The following is a 25247-nucleotide window of genomic DNA, read 5'->3' as shown; positions in this document are numbered from 1 at the left end:
AGAAGGGTCTAGGCCCGAAACGTCAGCCTTCCTGCTCCTCTGATGCTGCTTGGCCTGCTGTGTTCATCCAGCTCTACACCTTGTTATCTCAGATTCTCCAGCATCTGCAGTTCCTACTACCTCTGGAAGTGTTCTTTGCTGCTCAAGGGATCAAGGGGTATGGAGAAAAGGCAGGAGTGAGATACTGAAATTGCATAATCAGCCATGGTACAGGCTTGATGGGCAGAATGGCCTACTCCAGCACCTATTTTCAATGTTTCCATGTGCCTCTGCAGGGGAGAAATATGGGGACTGAGCAAGGGATTGGGCCTAGCTAGATTACTGCAGGTGCAATAAGCTGAATTGGTTCCTTCTCAGAAAAAAGTATCAACCTGTTCAGACATGTTACGACACACCCCTGTGGTAGATGGGACCACTGGCTCAAAGGTAAGGACATGAAGGCAAAACCCCTTGCTTTGGGCTCCTTTGATAATGGACTAATCTACAATTAATAAATGCAACCAGAGGAATAACTTACTTTGTACAGATGAATATCGGCACCAATACCATTAGGCTAAAATTAACCATGACCACTGCTATAATTGTTGAAAGGGGTAAATTCTTTATTTCTGGCTCTGAAAGCAAGAAGACAATATTCCTTTACTCATTGGCATCATCCATGTGTCAAGATCAGATACCCTTCCAAACTTTCCTCCTTTTTTTAACCTTTAATTGAACACTGTGAACTCAAAGGAACACAGGGACAATGAGAAGAATACAAAATGAAGGTAACATACTTAATACAATGTATAATATAGGAATTATAACTTAATATAACTGGTTAAATGTTTACCGAGTAACAAATAAACAAAACAAGTAGAGATAAGTCTCAAAAACAAGGGGAATGCACAGCTGAGCACTAGCCGCATTTGGGCTTGTTGATATCTGAGAGGTAACATTTTAGTTTCAAGGTTTATTCTGGCAGAGAAATCACAATCCAGCGCAGTGTGATGGACAGGACAGGATCACGGAGCATACACTCCTCGTTTGAGCTGTCTGTTCCAACAATTCCTCCTCAGCCACCGCATAATTTTCAAAACGTAAAAACTGGAAGTGCTTGAAGAACTCAGTAGTTGTGGTGACTACTGTGAATGGAGAAATAGACTGAATGTTTTGAGTCTAATGATTGTTCTTCAGAGCAAGTCATTTTCAATCCTTGCCAATGCTAGTGGGATCTTCCAACCCCTCAACAGGCAATGACTGTCTATTTCTACCTTTGTAACGTTGCATGTCCCGACTCCTGCCTTGACCCACCTACTGCTGAAATCCTTGTCTGTACCATTGTTACTTCCAGACTCTGTGTCAAAAGCACCAGCGTCATAGAGTCATAGAATTTTACAGCATAGAAACAGACCCTTTGGTTCAACTCATCCATGACGACCAGGTATCCTAAATTAATCTAGCCCCACTTATCAAATTTGGCCCATATCCCTCTAAACCCTTTCTATTCATGTACCCATCCAGATGCCTTTTAAATGTTGTAATTGTACCAGCCTCCGCCACTTCCTCTGGCAGCTTATTCCATACACGCACCACCCTCTGCCTGAAAAAGCTACCCCTTAGGTCCCTTTTAAATCTTTCCCCTTTCACCTTAAGCCTATGTCCTCTAGTTTTGGACTCCCCTACTCTGGGAAAAAAAACCTTGGCTATTCACCCTATCCATGCCCCTCATGATTTTGTAAAACTCTATATGGTCACCCCTCAGACTCCGATGTTCCAGGGAAAATAGGCCCAGCTTATTCAGCCTCTCCTTACAGCTCAAACTTTCCAACACTGGTAACATCCTTGCAAACCTTTTCTGAACCCTCTTAAGTTTAAAAACTAGACAAATGCATTGTATTACTGTGATTTAATAAGGTTCACCTAAAGCAATGATCTTACCAATATTGAGGGGCTTACTCCATTCACTCCAGAGAGAGCTTTGGTAGCAGTTTTCGTTCACTATTGCCCTGACTTTCACTGAATATCTTTTCCCATGATCTCGACTGATGACATATTTTGCACTTTTCACTTCTAGCACCTAAAACAAACAAATTGGTTACAAATGCGTAACATGTTGTATCTGACAACAGTAATTTACCTTAAGATCATTTTTTTTTAATGGGGGAAGATTACTGGAAATCTGAAATTAACACAATGCTGGAGAAACTCAGCAGAGACATACTGGACTCGAAACAATAACTCTGTTTCTCTCTCCACAGATGCTGCCAGACCTGATGAGTTTCTCCAGCAGTCTCTCTGTTTATTTTTCAAAAATACGCCTGTTCAGACACATCATGACACATCTTCATGCTAAGTAGGATGTATGGGCCTTCTCACCTCGAATTAGGAACACCCATGTTACAGCATAAGAACCCTTTACAAATCTCCTAAAGTAGACTTTAAACAACTGAAACTAGTTGGGAAACTTTAACATCATAATTTTGTCTTCCACTTTCTTGTGTGTAATAATATGGGGGAAAATTGTGGTGTAGTGGTAATATTAGAAGTGAGGACATGGGTTTCAATCTAAATTTGAATTTGAGTTTTTTAGAAATTGAGAAACAAATCTAGCCTAATGACAACCATATAAAAATAGCCGATTATCATAAAACCCGCCTCATTCGCTATGGAAGGAAATCTACCATCCTTACTTGGCATGGCCTTCATGTGACTCCAGACCCACAGCAATGTGGTTGACTCTTAACTGTCCTCTAGCAATAGGCAATAAATGCTGACTCAGCTAGTGATGTCCATATTTCATGAGCAAATAAATAAAAAGAAATTTATAAAACAATGTTACAAACCCTAATCCCCCCCCAACCCTCTGATAACCAAAACAGAAACACCCAAAGAAGTTCGCTTTGCCTCATAATGTGTTAAAGGAAACATGAAAAGTGGTATAACCTACCTCTCACCACCCCACAATCTGTTTTAAAGGGAATGGTTAAATGAAAGAAATCCCTGATACTTCACAATCAACAAGTAACAATTTATTTATCTAACTCCAGCAGTAAACAAAGTAACAGAACTACTAACAAACCAAACAATTCCCCCTTAACTACTAACTATTCTAGAATAAAACAAAATTCTAATAGTATACTGTTCCAATAGATACAAGCCCCACTTATATAAGCCAGAGTAATAAGAAAATAAATTAAAACTTAGTCTGTCAACATTACAACCAGGAGAAGTCCTCCAGATTGCTCCGTGCCTTCTCCACTGATCCTTAGTCAGCAACACCTTTCTTTGTCAAATTCTTGTGTCAGGAATATTAGCTAAGTGTGCCGCTGTACCTTTAGATGATGGTTTTCTGAGAGCTTAGAGAATTCTGTGAGAGCCAGTGATTCTTCCTTTTACAGCTGAGAGCTATTCTCTTGGCAGATGACAGTTGCTTTTCACACCAATTATCAAATGCCCTCTTCCTTTATACCCTTGATGACCTATTAATTTCTTACAATAGGATTGGTCATAGGTTGTCAAAACCATCAGATTTAAATTTAATTGGGTTTTGGTATCTAGGGCCTGATTTAAACTAATTGACTAAATTCAAAACCTTTTGTCTTGGTAAAAATGCTGCTTTGCCTGCTAACAGTATAGCCTTTTCATACAATGTTTCAATTTCAAGAACTCTCTGCAATTCTGCTGCTGCCTGCAGACATTTTGTTTAATCTCTAAGCCTAAAAAACAATAATCTCTTAAAGGGACCACACACTCTTCCCCGCTATCATTTTACAAGCATCAAATACTCTATCCAACTTCGCAACAACAACAATACAACAAAGTGCCTGTTGAAACTCAGAATCCCTCTTCTGTTAAAGGGATTTTAATTTTGGATTTGCCGTGCTTGAGGAACAGTATGCACCACACACACAGTGCAGGACATCATGGGCTTTTGTAGCTACCTGCTTTTTAGGACAGAATCAGAACATTATGATGGCCATTTGGCCCATCGTGCCTGCACCAGCTCTACTATCTAATGCCAATCTCCTGTCTTTTCCCCACAACCATGCACACCATTTCTATCCACAAATAATATCATCCAATGCACTCTTGAATGCCTAAATTAAACCTGTCTCCACCACATTTCCAGGTAGTGCATTCCTCACACTAACTATGCTCTGAGTGAAAAAAACATTTTTCTTTCCATCACATTAACTTTGTTTTCACAGGAGGAAATGGAGAGCAATGGGGAAAGGTTTGAGACAGCTTATACTCCAGCACATGGCTCTGTACAAGGCAAGCCATTCGTTGGGTGAAGCCATGTCATCTAATGCTCAATGTTCAGACTGAGGCATCCCTGTAGTAAAACTAAGACATAAAAGATTAAAACACTGATCTAACCACAGTTGGAGCATTACCTCCAGTTCTGGGCACCACACCTTAGGAAGGATGTGAAGGCATTGGAGCAAGAAATTACAGAGAGTTGTGAACACGGCCCAGTCCATCATGCAAACCAGCCTTCCTTCCATTGACTCAATCTACACTTCCCACTGCCTCAGGAAAGCAGTCAACTTAATTAAAGACCTCTTCCACCCTGGTTATACTCTCTTTTATCCATTCCTGCCAGGCAAAATATACAAAAGTTTGAATACATGCACCAACAGATTCAAGAACAGCTTCTTCACAGCTTATGAATGGGCCTTTCATATATTAAAGTTGATCTTTCTCTGCACCTTCCCTGTAGCTGTAACACTATATTCTGCATTCTGTTCTATTATCCTGATGTGATTACATAAGATATGATTTGCCTGGATAGTACACAAAACAATATTTTTCACTGTATCTCAGTACATGTGACAATAATCAATCAAATCAAAGTACAGAGAAAATTCACAGGAATTCCAGATATAAGCAACTTCAGTTACGTAGATAGATACTATGTGTCACTGAGAAGGATATGGGCAGTAAATGTATAGGGAGACTACCACCTGTAAGATCCACTCCAAGCCATACACAATCGTGATTTAGAACAATATCACTAATCCTTTATTGCCACTGATCCTTCATTGCCACTGGCTCAGAATCCTGGAATTCCCCCTGGAATGGTGCTGTGGATGTCCCTTCATGCAGATAATGGCAGTGGCTCAAGAAACTCACCACCAGCTCACCACCACCTTCCCAAGGGCAACTAGGGATGGCTAAGAGACACTGGCACAGCCAGCGACGCCCATGTCCCACAAAATGAATAGAAAAAAAACTGGCTTAACTGCACCTTCTCAAGGACAATTCGGGATGGACAATTAGCTAGCAACACCCACATCCCTGAATAAATCAATGAAAGATATTGAACAAGTTGGGACCATTTCCTGGAGAAGAGAAGGTTGATATTGACTATGTATACTCAAAATCATGTAGGGACTGGACAAGGTACATATGGAAAACTCTTCTTATTCATAGAGTTTTTTTTTCATTTTACATTCAAATTTTCATTTTCCAACTTTTGCAGAATTTCGGTTTTGGTGACATTCATTGTCAGACCCACTGAATTCAGTTAATATAATCCTTCTCTACACAAAGAAAAATAATGAACATTCTGTATTATCCTATACAAATCCCTCATCAGTATGGCATTGCAAGCCTGCATCATAAAAGCAAAATATTGTAAATGATGTGAAATAAACAGAAATTGTCGGAAAATCTCAGCAGGTCAGGCAGCATCTCTAGAGAGAAAGCAGAGTTAATGTTTCACGCCCAGTGACCCTGCAAATGATGTACTCCTTTTGGGTATAAGCAACTCCTTCCTCATACCCCTTTCTTAATTAATGGATTTTTAAGAAGGGAGTAACATTCAGTGTCAACTCCTCTGGCAGTAATTTGTTTTATATTTTCACTGGATGTGGACTTTGCTAGTTGGCCAGCATTTATTGCCTATCCCTGTAACAAAGAACAAACAACAAGACAGCACTGGAACAAGCCCTTTGGCCCTCCAAGCCTGCACCGACACTCTTGCCCTTTCATACTAAAACTGTCTTCACTATCCCTCTATTCTCTTCCTATTCATGTAATCATCCAGGTGTTTCTTGAATACTGTTATTGTGTCTGCTTCCACCACCTCCTCTGGCAGCACGGTTCAGGCACTCACCATCCTTTGTGTGAAAGATTTGCCTCACACGTCTCTTTTAAACTTCCCCCTGCACCTTGAACTTGTGTCCCCTAGTAATTGACCCCTCCACCCTGTGAAAAAAAATCTCATCCTTTCCACTCTATCCATGCCATTCACAACCTTATAAACTTCTGTTAGGTCGCCCCTCAACCTCCTGTGCTCCAGTGAAATCAAATCCTTTCTATCCAGCCTTCCTTCAGAGCTAAAATCCCCCATACTAGGCAACATCCTGGTAAACCTTTTCTGTACCCTCTCCAAAGCATCCACATCCTTCAGGTAGTGTGGTGACCAGAACACTACATAATATTCCAAGTATGGCCTAACTAAAGTGCTATAAAGCTGCAGCATAACTTGTCTGTCCTTATACTCAATACGCCTTCCAATGTGTGCAAGCACGCCATAGGTCTTTTTTATTACCTCATCTATCTGCGCTGCCACCTTCAGTGATCTGTCGGCCTGCACACCCAGACCCCTTTCAGAACATGGTGGTGAGCTGCCAGCTTGAATTATTGCTAGTTTTCATCTATGGCAGACAATAGTTTGGCTCATTCATATTACAACTACCAGTAAGATGAACGCTATTTTCTTACCTCGTGGACTTGGTCACTCCAGTTGGTGATATTTATTTGATAGGTGTAACAAAAGTCTGGAACATCCATTTCTAGAAGTTCCCATTTTACTTCATCAGTGCTTTTGTTTATCACAATGTTTATTGGAGGGTAGAGTTTTTCTGGAACAACAGAATTTATCTTTAAAACAGCACATGTGTTGAGATAGCTGAAAGAGTTTTGAAGTTATAGCTGAAGACCAAATGACAGCTGACGAAATTCATAGACCATAAGATATATGAGGGAGTAAGCCATTCACTGAGATCATGCTTGATCTGATAGTACTCAACTTCACTATCCCGACTTTACCCTACAACTCTTGGCTACCAAACTGATTTTAAATAAAACTGTCTATCTCACCCTTGAAAGCTCTAAAAGAAATGCAAATTTACCATTCTCTGAACGAAAAAATTCCCCCCTATTTGTATCTTAACTGGGTGACACCTTACTATGAGGTTATGCCCTCTGGTCCTAAACTTTCCCACAAAAGGAAACACTTCTCCACATCCCTGTCAGTAGGAGTATACTTAAGAGAGATATCAGGAGGGGAGACGGGGGACAGGAGATCACTCTGGCATATACGGTTAAGGGGAATCCAAAGGGATTTTATAAATACATTAAGGCCAAAACTAGGGAAAGAATAGAGCCCTTTAAAGAGCAGTAGGGATGCCTTTGTGTGGAAGCACAGGAGATGGGGGAGATACTAAAAGTGTATTTTGCATTAGTGTTTGCTATGGAGAAGGATATGGAAGATCTAGAATGTGGGGAAATAAATAACGACATTTAAAAAAATGTCCATATTACAGAGGAGGAGGTGCTGGATGGCTTAAAATGCATAAGGTAGATAAATCCTCAGGACCTGATCAGGTGTACCATAGAATTCTGCAGGAAGGTAGGGAAGAGATTGCTGGTCCCCTTGTTGAGATATTTGTATCATCAATAGCCATAGGTGAGGTGCCGGAAGACTGGAGTTTGGCTAACATGGCATCACTGTTTAAGAAGGTTGGTAAGGAAAAACCAGAGAACTATAGACCGGTGGGCCTGCCATCAGTGGTGGGCAAGTTGTTGGAGGAAATCCTGAGGGACAGGATGTACATGTATTTGGAAACGCAAGGACTGATTAGAGATAGTCAACATGGCTTTGTGCATGGGAAATCAGTTTGAAAGGCTTGATTGAGTTTTTTGAAGAAGTAATGAAAAGGATTGATGAGGGCAAAGTGTTGGATGTGATCTACATGGATTCCAGTAAGGCATTTGACCAGGTTCTGCATGGTACATTGGTTATCAAGGTTAGATCACATGGAATACAGGGGCAACGAGCCATTTGTATACAGAACTGGCTCGAAGGTAGAAGACAGAGGGTGGTGGTGGTGATGGAGGGTTGCTTTTCATACTGGAGGCCTGTGACCAACAATGTGCCACAAGGATCGGTGCTGGGTCCACTGCTTTTCATCATTGTTTTAAATGATTTGGATGTGAACATAGGAGTTAGGGTTAGTAAGTTTGCAGATGACACTAAAATTGGAGGTGTAATGAACAGTGAAGAAGGTTACCTCAGAGTACAATGGGATCTTGATCAGATGGGCCAATGGGTTAAGGAGTGGCAGATGGAGTTTAATTTAGATAGATGTGAGGTTCTGCATTTTGGAAAGGCAAATCAGGGCAGGGCTTATTCACTTAACGGTAAGGTCTTGGGGAGCATTGCTGAACAAAGAGATCTTAAGTGCAGGTTCATAGTTCCTTGAAAGTGGAGTCACAAGTCGATAGGATATTGAAGAAGGCATTTGATACGCTTGCTGTTATTGGTCAGTTCATTGAGTATAGCAGTGAAGCTGGAAAAACACAGCAAGTCAGACCGCATCCGAGGAGCAAGAAAGTCAACATTTCGGGCCGAAACCCTTCTTCAAGACAGCCAGTCCTGAAACGTCAACTTTCCTGCTCCTCGGAGGCTGTGTGACCTGCTGTGCTTTTCTAGCTTCACATCTATTGACTCTGGCTTCTATTGTCTGCAGTCCTTATTGTCTCCAAGGCATTGAGTATAGGAGTTGGGAGGTCATGTTGTGGCAGTACAGGACATTGGTTAGGCCACTTTTGGAATACTGCTTGCAATTCTGGTCTCCCTGCTATAGGGAGGATGTTGTGAAACTCAAAAGGGCTCAGAAAAGATTTACAAGGATGTTGCCAGGGTTGGAGGGCTCGAGCTACAGGGTGAGGGTGAACAGGCTGGGGCTATTTTCCCTATAGTGTTGGAGTCTTAGGGGTGACCTTATAGAGGTTTATAAAATCATGAGGGGCATGGATTGGGTAAATAGACAAGGTCTTTTCCCCAGTGTGGGGGAGTCCAAAACTAGAGGGCATAGGTTTAAACTGAGAGGGGAAAGATTTAAAAATGACCTAGGTACAAATGTTTCACGCAGAGGGTGGTGTGTGTATGGACTGAGCTGCCAGAGGAAGTGGTGGAGGCTGGTACGATTACAACATTTAAAAGGCATCTGGATGGGTACAGGAATAGGAAGTGTTTGGGGGATATGGGCCAAATGCTGGCAAACGGGACTAGATTTATCTAGGATACCTGGGCAGCACAGATGAGTTGGGCCAAAGGATCTGTTTCCATGCTGTATATCTCTTTGACTCTATGACTCTAAGTCTAAATGTTCAATAAAGTCTCCCTTTCTTCTCAATTCCAATGAGCATAAGTCTAACCAACCCAAACTCTCTAATCTGTCCAGCTTCCCAACTCAGCAGGTCAGGTGGTGCCTGTTCAGAGAAAGCAGAGTTAATGTTTTGGGCCTAGTGACCCTTCTTCAGAACTGATTTCCAGCATCTCCAAGTTGCTGCAAGTTTGCAGCTGGCTTTCTTATCAAAAGCAATTTGTTTGTTCTTCGTTACATTTGGCTTCGACTGTCGGATTGATAGGACACAGCTTTCCTGTGATTAACTTCTTAAATTCTTCTGCAGAGCACTTAATTGATCTTTGTGGTGATAAAAGTATCCAATTTATCAGGCAGCTGTCAACACAGCTTTTTTTAATGTAATCTCACCAAGACATGGCTAATTGCTTGAGTCTCTGTGTAACATCTTGCCTTCATTCTTGAACAGATTGTTCCACTCAGGGTTAATTGCTGTGGGTAATAGTTTATCTCTTGTTCATTCATTTAGTGAAGAGTTAGCAAAGTTCTGAAGCTTGTAACATCACAGCCAATAACTGAACAAGCATCTTCAGCATTATCGGCAGTACTACCTGTTAGACAGATAAAGGAGTCAAATTCTGCCACCACAAATTTAACAAAAATCTGCCAAACAGCTCTGGGAAGAAAAAGCCACTGGGAACGAGATTCCAGATCTTGACTTTCAGAACACTGGGTCAGAAGGATGCCCGATAAGCCTGCCCTGCTATTCAATATGATATGACTTGGTCAAACATTTGTGTATTTTACTCATTCCACCCCCATTACCCAATACACCATGGGTAATCAGAAATCTCTATGTTAAACATACTCAAAGTCTGAACTTCCTCTGGGGTAGACAGTTCCAAGATTCACAATTCTCTAAGCAGAATAATTAGTCTTCATCTCTGATCTAAGTGGCAGTACTACTGATAATGCTGAAGATACTTGTTCATTTATTGGCTGTGATGTTACAGGCTTCAGAACTTTGCTGACTTTTCACTAAATGAATGAACAAGAGATAAACTATTACACACAGCAATTAACTCTGAGTGGAACAATCTGTTCAAGAATGAAGGCAAGATGTTACACAGAGACTGAAGCAATTAGCCATGTCTTGGTGAGATTACATAAACAAGGCTGTGTTGAAAGCTACCACAAAGGTCAACTAACTACTCTGCAGAAGAATTTAAGAAGTTAATCACAGGAAAGCTGTGTCTTTTCAATCAGATAGTCGATGCCAAATGTAACACAGAAACAAAGAAATTGCTTTTGATAAGAAAGCCAGCTGCAGCAATTTGGATGAAAGAGTCTAAAGAAATAATCAAAATATCACCCCAGAGACTGAAGGATGAAAATTTGTGTAAGAATTTAACACCAGAAGCCCACTTCAACAGAACTTCAAAGAACGACACTGTACAAGATTCAAATCCTGGAGACTCCCACCAGGGACAGATCACTGCTACTTGAAGTCCTGGCCGAACTTCACCATTAATCGGGCAATAGCTAAATTGGGTCACAAGCTTTTACATATTACTTCAGCGGTTTAATATTTGGTTGCTGCATGCAATAAAGATTGAATTATTGCTTCAGTACTTGATTGTGAGATTTCTTAATAAGTAGTGGAATTAAAGGTAACTTTACCCATAACAAGGCTAACCTACAATATATTCATCTGTAGTCATGGACATCGCTTAATGGCCATATGGCACAAGAAACATTCCTTGCATCTTGATTAACCACATTTATCTACATTTGAAAAGCTCTGAATGGAAAGAAAGACATTGTGACTTACGATAGCTGGCTGGGTAAATGTTTCTGCAGTATGGTAATTTTGTCCTGTTGCTCAATTCGCTAACGCAAATGTTCACCTCATTGAGTAAGTCCTCTTCATATTTATGTCCATAGCAAGCAACATTTCTCTGTCCATCACTCTGATAATGTGTGCAGTTCTTCACATCATCTGCATTTACATTTCTTGAAAAGATAACATTTGAGCAATAAATTCCTCTGTACTATGGCCTATAGTTAGGGAGGCTGCTGGACAAGTGAAAAGAAGGTTAATAGATGGACAGACAATAAGCAAAATTTTAAAATCAGTTAAAGCACTGGGGTACTCTTTGCTGATTTGTAGTCACAATCCTGACCCTGAGCTATTTCCAATAGTGGTTGGTGGTGGGGGTGAGTGGCTAGGGAGCTCGAAGTCAGATCAATTATTGTAGAATTACTGAAGATCAATTATTGTTCATTGTAGAGTCTATTACGTTGGCAAAAACTTCCCAGGAGCAGCCTACATTACCCCTCACTACCGTGTAACTCAATGTGATGATTTCAGAGTAAGAATGTTTTCGTAGAGGTTTTCAACATCATTAGCGGGCCTGGATAGAGAAGCTGTTCCTGCTTGCAAATGGGGAAAAACGAGAGGGCATAGATTTAAAATGATGTGCAATCAAGCAAAGATGATGTGAGAAAATAAAAGTAGTTCTGGTATGGAATGCACAGTCTGGAAATGTGTTGGGGGCAGGTTAAATTGAGGCATTCAGGAGGCTAATGGATGATTATTTGGATAGAACCAGTGTGCAGGGGTGTGGGGAAAAGGAAGCAGATTGGTACTAGGTAGTATAATTACAGTGATCCAAATGGGCTCCTTCTATGCCATAACAGTTCCAAGACTCTGGGAAAGGCGTGGCGATTGGTGGTATTTGATGATTGACTTCAATGGGACCACTCCTCACTCTCTGGGGTTGGTCCTCCAGGATTATAATACAGTCAGCTGTGACATTTGAAAAAAAATATAAATAAACTGCTTTCGCTTGTGCCTTGCCATCTCAGTCCTCACATCAGCTGTCGTCACGTCAACCTCCCATTCACCTTCCAGCAAGGGGAGCCCTCCCAAAATCCCTGATTCAATGGTAAACCCAAAGTGGAGATTTTAATAGACTGAAATGATTTGAAAATACACGTAGTTGTGCAACGTATGTCTTTTGGGGCCAGGATCTAATAACTGCATTTGAAATCGTGAAACACTTTAAAGTAATGGGCACAGAGAGATTTCTCTCTACAGATGTTGCCAAATCTGCTGAGATTTTCCAGCAATTTCTGTTTTTGTTTCAGATTTCCAGGGTCCACAGTTCTTCCATTCTTTTCAGAGAGATTTCCTGTTCTAGAGACTATCAATATAAAATAGTCACCAAAAAAATCCAAGTGAGGATTTAGAGGAAATGACTTTACTCATGAAATGGCAAGAATGTGGCATTTACTACCACAAGGAGTGAAACAGGCAGATGGTATCGATGAATGTAAGGTGCAACTAAACAAGCAGATAGGGGAGATGAGTTTAGAGGACTATATTTAGATGAGGAGAGATAGGCATAGGTTCAAGTTGAACATACTGGCATGAACTGGTTGGGTTTAATGTCCTGTTTCTTTGCCTTAAAAATACAAAATCCTATCGAAACAACAGGTGGATAAACAAAAATAAAACAACTAGTATTTTAACAGAGCCATTCAGCATGGAAACAGACCCTTCAATCCAACCAGTCCACGCCAACCATAATCCCAAACTAACCTAGTCCCACCTACCTGCACCTGGCTCATATCCCTCCAAACATTTCTTATTCATGAGCTTATCCAAATGCCTGTTAAACATTGTAACTGTACCTGCATCCACCACTTCCTCTGGAAGTGCATTCCACACGCGAATCACTCTATATGTAAAAAAGTTACTCCTCATGTCTTTTTTTAAATCTTTCCCCCCTCACCTTAAAAATATGTCCCCTAGTCTTGAAATTCCCCACCCTAGGGAAAAGACACCTACTGTTCCCCTTATCTAACCCTTCATGATTTTATAAACATCTATAAGGTCATCTCAAACTCCTATGCTCCAGTGAAAAAAGTTATGTGAATTTGTTTTAAGCAATGACACTTCAAATCTGAAGGAATGAGAAGTGTATTTTGTTTAGTGCTGCAGGCTGTTTGCACAGATGAGGCCCCTTGTTGACATTGCCCTACAGTGGTTGTTACTGGTTTTGTTACATATTACATGCTTAGCATTGGATATGGCTCTGAAATGTTTCCTACTGAAACACCCACGAATAACATTTTAGTTCCTAACCTTAACACATACAGCAATATAAAACAGATAGTTGGAAGGTGTCTCTTACCTGTAGGACAAAAAGTATTCTGCATCCGGGGATGCACTTTCAGCAATATTCCAAGTGCAGTTCATATAGGTGTTTCCATAAAAAACGCATGTGAGATTGTCAATTGAGGTAAATGCATCACCTGTGTGAACAAAATTAATAGAAATAGAATGTAAAATTATTCCTGTGGAGTAAATGTTTCAATGCAAAGTCATGTTCAGCACCCACAATAATATGTTGGAGTTTCAAAAATGATGGGATACATTGGCATAATATCTGTTCTCATAGAATCACAGGGTCATACAGCACAGCAACAGACCCTTTGGTCCAACCAGACCATGCTGACCGTAATCCCAAACTGAACTAGTCCCACCTGCCTGCTCCTGGCCAAATCCCTCCAAACCTTTCATATTCATGTACTTTTCTAAGTGTCTTTTAAACGTTGCAACAATGCCCGCATCCACCACTTCCTCAGGAAGTTCAATCCACATGCGAACCACCTTCTGTGTAAAAAAATTTACACTCATGTCTTTTTGAAATCTCTCTTCTCCCACCTTAAAATATGCACGCTTTCCTTGAAATCTCGCATTCTAGGGAAAAGACACCTACGATTAACCCTATCTATACCCCTCATGACTTTATAAATCTCTATAAGGTCACCTCTCAACTTCTTACTCTCCAGTGAAAAAAAGTCCCAGCCTTTGTTTATAACACAAACCTTCCATACCTGGCAATATCCTGGTAAAACTCTTCTGAACCGTCTCTCACTTAACAAGATCCTTCCTATAACTGGACGACCAGAACTGGACACTATACCCCAGAAGAGGCCTCACCAATGACTTGTACAACCTCAACATGACGTCCCAACTCCTATACTCAGTGGTCTGATCAATGAAGGCAAGAGTGCTAAACGCCTTTTTAACCATCCTGTCTATATGTGACACAAACTTCAAAGAATAATGTACCTGAACCCCTAGGTCTCTCTGTTCTACAACACTTCCCAAAGCCTTACCATTAATTGATAAGACCTGCCCCATTTGTTTTACCAAAATGCAATACAGCGCATCTATCCAAATTGAACTCCATCTGCCACTTTTCAACCCATTGACCCATTTGATCAAGATTACTTTGTAATCTTAGAAAACCTTCACTCTATTAACACTCCAGGTGTTTCCAAAATGATCACAGCTTACAGACCCTGGTTATGGTGATACCTGAGAGAGTCATAAGGTGGCACAATGGATTGGCATCACTATCTGGAATCTGATTAAACCTAAAATCGTGTTTGCTTAAAGTGAAAGTATGCTCTGGTAATGGCTGAATAAATATCCCACATTTAATTTCCATTCCTAAAAATTCCAGAAAAGATATTTCTCCCCCATTAATACAGACAATGCAAAGACTGTCTTTAGGCTTTCTGTGGCAGGGATATTGGTTGCAAAAATATTTGACTGGACATGACTCAGTTGGTAACGCTCTCAACTCGGATTGCAGGCTCTAAGTCTCAGTCTGGGAGTTGAGCACAAAAAAAGGTGTAATACTGAGGGTGTGTTGCACTGTATAAGTGATTCTGCATGTTCTGAAGAAGGGTCACTGGACCCAAAACATTAACTCTGATTTTTCTGAAGAAGGGTCTAGGCCTGAAACGTCAGCCTTCCTGCTCCTCTGATGCTGCTTGGCTTGCTGTGTTCATCCAGCTCTGCACCTTGTTAACTCAAATAACCAACCCCCTTTCAAATGTTAATCAACATCTCAACACAGAATGCGGCTATTACTACATTGCTGTCTCTGGGAATTCTCTGTCTGCAAATTGGTAGCCACATTTCATACATTACAACAGAGACTGCACTTCAAAAAGTATCTTATTAACTGTAAAGCATTTTGGGATGTCAGGAGAAAATTACAGCAGATTCTGGAATCTGTAGCGAAAACAACAAATGCTAGAGATCACAATGAGTCAGGCAGCATCTATGGAGAGAGAACCAGCCAACATTTTGAATCTAGATGCCTCTTCATCAGCGTTGATGTGAAGTGTGGAGGGGCTAGCATTTCTGCTACAGTTAAGGGGTGTGGAGTGTAGAGTGCTGGGGGAGACACGGTGAAAGAGATGACCAGAATTCCTAACAGAGGGAAGAGCAAAACGTCTTTAGGGTAGGCATTCCTTGAAGAGAGATGTCAACTGGTGATGAAATGTGTTATATAGTTATATATCTTGCTTGCACATCTTGGCATTGCGCATTAGGAATATTCTAACAGTGTTTGTCAGTTTCTTTGCTGGTGCTGGTTAAAGTTAGATCAAGTGATCTGATACCATGTTGTGAGATGCTGGAATAAAAATGCAGGAATCAGCTATTCAGCCCATTGAACCTGCTCCATCATTCAACTAGATCTTAGCTAATCTTCTATCTCAACACCATTTCCCCATATTATCCCCACATTCTTTGCTATTTCCTAATATCTCCTAATATAGTAGAGTGGCACAGTGGTTAGCTCTGCTGCCTCACAGTGCCAGGGACTGGAGTTCAATTCCAGTCTTGGCAACTATTTGTTTGGAGTTTGCATGTCCTCCCCATGTCTGCATGGGTTTCCACGGGGTGCTCTGGTTTCCTCCCAAAATCCAAAGGTGTGCAACTTAGGTGGATTGGCCAAGCTAAATTGCCCTGTAGTATTCAGAAATGTGCAGGCTAAGTGGGTTAAAAATGGCAAGTGCGGGAATAGGGTGGGATGCTTTTCGGAGGGGTCAGTGTAGACTTGATAGGCCAAATGACCTCTATCTGTACTGTAGGGATTCTATGATCTTGAAATCTATCAATTTCTGACAACACCCTGGAGAACAGAATTCCAAAGACTCACCACCCTCTGAGTGAAGAAATTCCTCCACCTCTCAACTACACCTTTTTCTGAGACTATGTGCCTTGGTTTCAGCTCCATCCGAAGTACATTTATGCTGTTAATGCCAATAAAATGATGGGAGCTTCAAAGAGATGAGTTCCCAAATTCAAGAGATTATGCACCCAGTCTCCGCACATGACAACCCCACCATCCTTGAGACCAGTCTGGCAATCCTTTGTTTTTATGGCAAGCATATCCTTCCTCAGATAAGGAGGCCAAAACTGTATCCAGTATTCCAACCGCGATCTCACCAAGGCTGTATTACTGCGGCAATTGTAAAAATGAGGCAGCGTAAATATGGTGTGCTGGCCGAGCTGACACTAAGAGACATGTGAGAAGCATGATCTATCCCCAGTGAGAGGCTGTACTTGGATGTCTAGGGAGGTAGGCAATAGATTGCAGGGTTGAGATGGGAGACTTGTTTTTAACCTTTTCAATTAACAAGAGTGTCAACACAAAAACATCCACAATGACAAATTAGTTAAGCAATAACATACGTGATGGGTGAAAAATCCTTTCAGTCCAATTGCTAGATATCTCCTTTTCATCATCTTGGTAAAGTTTCACTTGAACAAGTAATCCCCGATGGATTTCCATATTTACATTCTGTTCATGCGATTGAACGAAGGACTCGGTGGACTAGTTTGACAGAAGTAAAATAACTTGGAAGTTACTGATGGCAAAGTCAAAGTTCAATTTGTGACAGGTAAGTGCATGACATAAAGTACAGCATACAATCATAGAGTCATACATGGAAACAGACCCTTTGGCCCAACTGATCCATGGTAACTGAGTTCACAAACTAAACTAGTCCCACCTACCTGTGTTTGGCCCATACCCCTCTAAACCTTTCCACTTTATGAACTTATCCAAATGTCTTTTAACCATTGTAATTGTACCTGCATCCACCACTTCCCCTTTGGGATATTCAAAAGACCTTTGCCATTCACCTTATCTATACCCGTCTTGACTTTATAAACCTGTACAAGGTCACCCCTCAACCTCCCATGCTCCAGTGAAAGAAGTCCCAGGTTTTCCAGCCAATTTTTATATCTCAAACCTTCCATTCCCGGCAACATCTTTTTTGACTCTCTCCAGTTTAATAATATCCTTCTTATAACAGGGTGGCCATAACTGCACACAATACTCCAGAAGAGGTCTCATCAACATCCTGTATGACATCAGCATGACAGCCCAACTCCTATATTCAACTGTGCTGATAGGCTTAGGCAATGACAGAAGAGAGTTTTTTTTTATTCATTCATGAGATGCGGGTATCTCTGACTGGAACAACATTTACTATCCATCTGACATGTGCAGCGTGAACAACAGTGATGTATAGCAGTGTCAAGTAGCCAAAATCAGTACTTAAGTCAAGGTAGTAATGGAAACTATTCAAATAAAAAGAGATTATTAAAGGCAAATAATCAATAAGTGATAGGCAGAACTAAGCGATCCCACAAGCAACGGATCAGATCTAAGCTCTGCAGTCCTGCCACATTCAATTTTGAATGGTAGTGAACAATAAATAACTCACTAGAGGAGGAAGCTCCACAAATATCCTCAGCCTTAATAATGGGGAAGCCCAGCACATTATCCTGGCCTCCTACAGTAGACCCCAGCACAGGTACCAATCTTCAGCCAATTCAATTCACTCCACATAATATCAAGAAAAGTTGGGGGCACTGCATACTGCAAAGGCTATAGGTTGTGACAACATTCCTGCAATAGTACTAAAGACATGAGCTCCAGAACTTGGAGATAGCAAGAACTGTAGATGCTGGAGTCAGAGACAACACAGTGTGGAGCTGGAGGAACACAGCAGGTCAGGCAGCAACAGAGGAGCAGGAAAGTTGACATTTCAGGTCAGGACTCCCATTTCTGAAGAAGATTTCTGACCTGCTGTGCTCCAGAACTTGCCAGTCCCTTGGCCAATCTATTCAAGACTAGCACCGACCCAACAATGTAGAAAATTGCCCAAGTATGTCCTGTATATTAAATCAAGACAAATCTAACCCAGACAATTACCACCCCATCAGTCTACTCTCAATCATCATGTGCTGGAAGGTGTCATCAATGGTGATATCCTTGGCAATAACCTGTTCAATAACATCCACTTTAGATTCCACCTTGGTTCAAACATGGACAAAGCAGGTGAATTCCCAAAGTGAGGTGAGAATGACTGTCCTTGACATCAAGATTGCATTTGACTGAGCATGTCAACAAGGAACCCTTGCAAAACTGTGGTCAATGGGAATCAAGAGGTAAATTCTCTGCTAGTTAGAGTCATACCTGACACATAGGAAAATGTTCATGGTCGTTGGAGGTCGATCATCTCAGCTCCAGGATATCTCTGCAGGAGCTCCTCAGGATAATGTCTGCGGCTCAACCATCTTCAGCTGCTTCATTAATGACCTTCCCTCCATCATAAGGTCAGAAGTAGGGGTGTTCACTGATGACTTCACAATGTTCAGCACCATCCACAACTCCTCAGATACTGAAGCAGTCCATTGATTGATATATTGATTGATTTATTCTTGCCCAATGTACTGAGATACAGTGAAAAGTATTGTTTTGCATGCGATACAAGCATATCATACTATACAAAGTACATCAGGGTAGCAGAACAGAGTGCAGTATACACTGTTACAGCTGCAGAGAAGGTGCAGAGAGCGCGATCAGAATTAATGTTTGAGAGGTCTGATAACAGCAGAGAAGAAGCTGTTCTTGAATCTGTTCATACATGTATTCAAACGTTTATGACTTCTGCCCAATGGAAGAGAGTGGAAGAGAGTATAACCGGAGTGAGAGGGGCCTTTAATTATGGTGGTTACTTTCCTGAGGCAGCAGGAAGTATAGATGGAGTCAATGGATGGAAGGCTGGTTTGCATGATGGACTAGTTTCTTGTGGTCTTGGGAAGAGCAGTTGCCACACTTCACTGTGATACATACAGGTAGGATGTTTTCTATGGTACATCAATAAAAGTTGGTAAGAGTCTTTGTGGACGTGCCAAATTTCCTCAAAATGCAGCAAAACCTGAACAATATGCAGGTTTGGACTGACAAGGGACAACTAAAATATGTTCTACATAAGTGTCAGGCAATGACCAACATGAGAGGATTTAACAATTGCCCAAGATATTCAACGGCATAGCCATAACTGAATCTTCCAGTGTCAAAATCCTGGAGGCTACCATTGACCACACACTGAACTAGAATTGCCATATAAACACAGTGGCTCAAGAGCAGGCCAGAGGCTAGGAAAACTGCAATGAGTTACTCACCTCCTGGCTCCCCAAAGTTCATCATCTCCAAGATACAAGTCAGAAATGTGATGGAATACTCTCCACTTGTCTGGATGAGTGCAGCTCCAACAATGTTCAAGAAGGTTGATACCATCCAGGAGTAAGCAGCCCGTTTGATTGGCATCATCAATAAGCATTCACTTCCTCCACTGCTGACACTCAATAGCAGTAGGGTGTACCATTTATAAAGTGCATGGCAGTAATTCACCAAGACGCTAACACCCAAAGAAGGAGCAAGGCGCCAAAAGCTTGTGTTTTCAAATAAGCTTGTTGCATTATAACCTGGTGTCTTTTCCATTTCTGACCTTGTCCACCCCAGTCCAACACTGGCACCTCCACATCAAGGATTTATAGTCAATACCTTCAGGGCCTACAGCTTCTATCATCTAGAAGCACAAGGGCAGCAGATACATGGGGACACCACCACCTGCAGGTTCCTTCCCAAACCACTTGCCATCCTGACTTGGAAATATATCGCCGCTCCTTCACTGTTAAATCTTGAAACTCTTAGTTTCTACCTACCCAAAATGGACTGTGGTGGTTCAAAACAATAGCTCACCACTACATTCTGCAGGGCAACAACAGATGGACAATAAATGCTGGCCCAGCTAGTCTTGACCACATCTAATGAAAGCATACATTTTTTTAAAAAAGAAATTGATGAGCTATATACCACACCAAACCTTTCAGTTTAGAAAGATAGGAATTTATAGGACAGAAAAAGCCAATTTCTTTCAATATGACCATTTCAAAAATTCAAGAATGGAATAACACTATTTTGGAGATTCAAAGATTGGATAAAGCCTACCTTATCATTCTCTTTATCCAGATAACTGCTGAGAATCATGTAATAGACGTTGTCATACGTGCAATTGCAGTTTCCGCTCCAGGACACGATGTACTCTCCTAACCGTCCAGGAGTGAATTTAATATCCATGGGTGGATTCACCTTAACTTTATAAAATAATGCAAACGGAATAAATAAGGGATGATGTATTGTTGATAAATGGAACATTTACAATCTTCCTAACTTGCCCTATGTTTGGCTCCCAAAAAGGGTCTTTGTTCATTCATGGGATGAGGGTGCCATTGGCTAGGCAGCATTTTTTGCCCATTCCCTAATTGCGCAGAGGGCAGTTGAGAGTCAATCACATTGCTGTGGGTCTGGAGTCACATGTAGGCCAGACCAGTATGGATGGCAGTTTCCTTTCCTAAACAATGTTAGTGGACCACATGGGTTTTTCCTGACAATCAACAATGAATTTGTGGTCGCCTTTAGATCCTTAATTCCAGATATTTTATTGAATTCAAATTCCACCGTCTGCCATGGCGGGATTTGAATCTGGGTCCCCAGAATGTTATCTGGCTGTCTGGATTAACCATCCAGCAATAATACCATTAGGCCACTGCCTCCCCTACTGCCTCAATAATGCATTGGATTCGAAGTTGGACATCAGAAATAATTTGAAATGAAAATCTCATTCACCTGTTTATTTTGTCCAGTGAAGAAGAGTGACTTACTTGGACCCTTTGTATTAAGAATGTCAAGTTGGCAGCTCTAATAGAACATAAGCTTACCTTAAAAGAATAAGGTGAGTTTTGTGCCTGGTAGTGGAGAGTCAATATCACTGGTGTTTTGCTAAAATGAACACAGAAATCTAAACTTTCTGCTTCTCATGGATGAGAATGTGTTGTATATCTTGCTAGTCAAAATTCCCTCTCGTGCATCTGAGTCAAAACCTCGGAATTCCCTTCCTAACAGCACTGCAGTTGTACCTACACCACATGGGCTACAACGATCCAAGAAGATGGTTCAACACTCACTCTTAACATGGCATGATGTGCCTGCTAAGCTTTTAGAATGAAGTGGGAATTGGGGGAGGGACTGTGATGCATTATTCCCCCTTCCAACTCCATTTTGATTTAATTTCCCTCCCTTGTTTTCCCCATTCGTTTCTTATTGTGATTATTACACTGTCCCTGGTGGGCAGTGCTTGTACGTTTGGTATTCCTATAGTTAATTGGATGATTTGGCGGTAGAATTTAAATTTTAAAAAAAGAGCTGGGTTTTGGCTTGAATTATTTTACTTGATATAAAATTTTGATTTGGCTCCACTTTCACCGACGTTTTTCTTCTCGTTAGAGTTAGACAGCCATTTGTGTACTGCGGTGGTTATTGTTTAGTTAGCTGATTGGGTGATTAAGTGGAGGGTATTTCTCCTGATCCCGGGCCTGGCTAAAGTAACCATCCACAAGACCAGGCAGCAGGTTGTGGAAGGAGTCTTCTCTGCCGACTGTCTGCCCCGTTTCCGTGGTTACATTCATACCCGGGTATCCTTGGAGAAGGAGCATGTGCCATCCATCTCGACGCCTTTAGAGAGAGGTGGGCACCATGGGGAATACAGCGTTTTGATTCCCCCTCTAACTCCATTTTGATCTAATCCCCTGCCACTCTGCCTGTCCACGCCCCCCCACCCCCTTCACCTTTGATAGCTTGCATTGCCATTTAGCAGATTTCTACTGTGAATGCTCAGTTGGCTCCATGGGTGTTTTTAATGCTGGTGATAATTTGCTAGAAAAGTTTTTTTTAAAAAAGTCACAGTGATTTTGGTGGTGTTTATGAGTTAGAAAAGTTTGTTTTAAAAAGTCACAGTGATATTGGCGGTGATTATTAGTTAGAAAAGTTTGTTTTAAAAAGTCACAGTGATTTTGGTGGTGGTTGTTAGTTAGAAAAGTTTCTTTTTAAACTTTTCTAAAAAGTCACAGTGATTTTGGTGATGGTTATTAGTTAGAAAAGTTTTTTTTTAAAAGTCACAGTGATTTTGGTGGTGGTTATTAGTTAGAAAAGTTTTTTTAAAAAAGTCACAGTGATTTTGGTGGTGGTTATTAGTTAGAAAAGTTTTTTAAAAAGTCACAGTGATTTTGGTGGTGGGAAGAGTGCTCAGTGATGTGCGATAATGCTTATGGTAGAAAGAATAAAATATTTTTTAAAAAGAGTTGGGTTTCCCCTTGGGGATGCTGAAGTGCATAATCTCTTGTCCCAACTCTATTATGATTTAATCCTTTTCCTTGTTTCCTTAGCTTTCTTTTATTTTTGTTAATGCTACATGGCCCGTCATGGGCAGCATTTATCGTTGCTACTTGTTAGATGGGAGTCATGATGTGGAGGTACCGATATTGGACGGGGGTGGACAAAGTTAGAACTCACATGACACCAGACAAAGGAGCAGAGCTCCGAAAGCTTGTGATTTCAAATAAACTTGTTGGACTGTAACTTGGTATCATGTGACTTCTGACCTTGTTAAGAGAGTGAATTGATCATTTTCTGAGCTGGGATTCTGGCTATATCTACACCTGTGAGTACTTGGAGAGGGAGCATGTGGTATCTGAAAATTTTCAGAGAGAGGCAGGCACCACGGGGACTGGAGCATGTGATTTCCTCATTTTGATTGGGTGGTTTCTGCTGTCTGTCCACTTGTGTTTTGGTTTGTGTCACACTGTGCTGGTGGGTAGTGTTTGCTATGCAATCACAGGGGTGATTGGATATCAAAGTGAAGAGTTGGTTTCTTGCCCCGAGTGGATGGTTTTGTTTTCGATTTGGTTAAAACAAACAGACTCGGTTTCTTATGCATGGGGGAGGGAAGGGAAGGGAAAAGAGGCTAAACTGTATCTTAAACAGTAAAACAGCAGAAAATCTGAGAATGTCCTCTCCTGCCCTGGTTCAGGAAATCAATATCAGTGTATGAAATAAGTTAAATTCCAAAAAAAAAAGTTGAAATCACTCACTCTTTTCTTCCAACGGCGTGAGAGCATCTCCATTGACTGTAATTGTCCAAACAATGGTCATTATCAGGAAACGTGACACAACAGACATGATGCTGGGTCACAGGGGACCTAAATAACCATTGGCATATATGACCACCTAAGGAATAGTATATATGAACAGATTAGAACACTTGAGATAACAAGGTGTAGAGCTGGATGAACACAGCAGGCCAAGCAGCATCAGAGGAGCAGGAAGGCTGACATTGCGGGCCGAGACCCTTCTTCAGAAATGGGGGAGGGGAAGGGGGTTCTGAAATAAGTAGGGAGAGAGGGGGAGGTGGATAGAAGATGGATAGAGGAGAAGATAGGTGGAGAGGAGACAGACAGGTCAAGGAGGCGGGGATGGAGCCAGTAAAGGTTAGTGTAGGTGGGGAGGTAGGGAAGAGATAGGTCAGTCCAGGGAGGACGGACAGGTCAAGGGGATGGGATGAGGTTAGTAGGTAGTAGGTAGGGGATGGGGCTTGAGGTGGGAGGAGGGGATAGGTGGGAGGAAGGACAGGTTAGGGAGGCGGGGATGAGCTGGGCTGGTTTTGGGATGCGGTAGGGGGAGGGGAGATTTTGAAGCTTGTGAAGTCCACATTGATACCATTGGGCTGCAGGGTTCCCAAGCGGAATATGAGTTGCTGTTCCTGCAACCTTCGGGTAGCATCGTTGTGGCACTGCAGGAGGCCCAGGATGGACATGTCGTCTGCGGAATGGGAGGGGGAGTTGAAGTGGTTCACGACTGGGAGGTGCAGTTGTTTAGTGCGAACCGAGCGTAGGTGTTCTGCAAAGCGGTCCCCAGGCCTCCACTTGGTTTCCCCGATGTAGAGGAGGCCACAACGGGAACAGCGGATGCAGTATACCACATTAGCAGATGTGCAGGTGAACATCTGCTTGATGTGGAAAGTCTTCTTGGGGCCTGGGATGGGGGTGAGGGGGGAGGCATAGGGGCAGGTGCAGCACTTTCTGCGGTTGCAGGGAAAAGTGCCGGGTGAGGTGGGGCTGGAGGGGAGTGTGGAGCGGACAAGGGAGTCACGGAGAGAGTGGTCCCTCCGGAAAGCAGATAAGAGTGGGGAGGGAAAAATGTCTTTGGTGGTGGGGTCGGATTGCAGATGGCGGAAGTGTCGGAGGATGATACGTTGGATCCGGAGGTTGGTGGGGTGGTACGTGAGGACGAGAGGGATTCTGTTTTGGTTGTTTTTGCGGGGAGGGGGTGTGAGGGATGAGTTGCGGGAAATGCGGGAGACACGGTCGAGGGTGTTCTCGACCACTGAGTGGGGTAAGTTGCGGTCCTTGAAAAACGAGGACACCTGAGATGTACGGGAGTGGAATGCCTCATCCTGGGAGCAAATGCGGCGGAGGCAAAGGAATTGGGAATAGGGGATGGCATTTTTGCAGGAAGATGGGTGGGAGGAGGTGTATTCTAGGTAGCTATGGGAGTCAGTGGGCTTGAGATGGATATCGGTTTCTAGGTGGTTGCTGGAGATGGAGACAGAGAGGTCCAGGAAGGAGAGAGAGGTATTAGGAATGGTCCAGGTGAACTTAAGATTGTGGTGGAAGGTGTTGGTGAAGTGGATGCACTGTTTGAGCTCCTCGTGGGAGCACGAGGCGGCACCGATACAGTCATCAATGTAACGGAGGAAGAGGTGGGGTTTAGGGCCAGTGTAGGTACGGAAGAGGGATTGTTCCACGTAACTTACAAA

The 25247-nt window shown here is 42.0% G+C and overlaps 1 protein-coding gene across 2 annotated transcripts in view; it reads right to left on the bottom strand.

Annotated features, from left to right (window-relative positions):
- The window catches only part of LOC109918309 (interleukin-5 receptor subunit alpha-like), a 54589-nt gene that overhangs the window by 12598 nt on the left and 16744 nt on the right, over window positions 1-25247 (bottom strand). The window contains exons 2-9 of one of the 2 annotated variants that reach the window (XM_048597750.1): window positions 23524-23659; window positions 20546-20691; window positions 16930-17071; window positions 13562-13682; window positions 11194-11375; window positions 6715-6854; window positions 1921-2059; window positions 518-614 (exon numbers count right to left, since the gene is read on the bottom strand). In XM_048597750.1, coding sequence (XP_048453707.1) covers window positions 518-614; window positions 1921-2059; window positions 6715-6854; window positions 11194-11375; window positions 13562-13682; window positions 16930-17071; window positions 20546-20691; window positions 23524-23611 — 1055 coding nt within the window. In that variant the 5' untranslated portion in view covers window positions 23612-23659. The remainder of the gene's footprint in view (window positions 1-517; window positions 615-1920; window positions 2060-6714; window positions 6855-11193; window positions 11376-13561; window positions 13683-16929; window positions 17072-20545; window positions 20692-23523; window positions 23660-25247) is intronic. The other variant, XM_048597751.1, reaches the window with a different exon arrangement.

Source organism: Rhincodon typus, chromosome 6 (genome assembly GCF_021869965.1).
Source record: "Rhincodon typus isolate 14 chromosome 6, sRhiTyp1.1, whole genome shotgun sequence".
Classification (NCBI taxonomy): domain Eukaryota; kingdom Metazoa; phylum Chordata; class Chondrichthyes; order Orectolobiformes; family Rhincodontidae; genus Rhincodon; species Rhincodon typus.
Note: the sequence above shows the minus strand (reverse complement) of the source record. Positions and strands in the feature narration are given on the sequence as shown.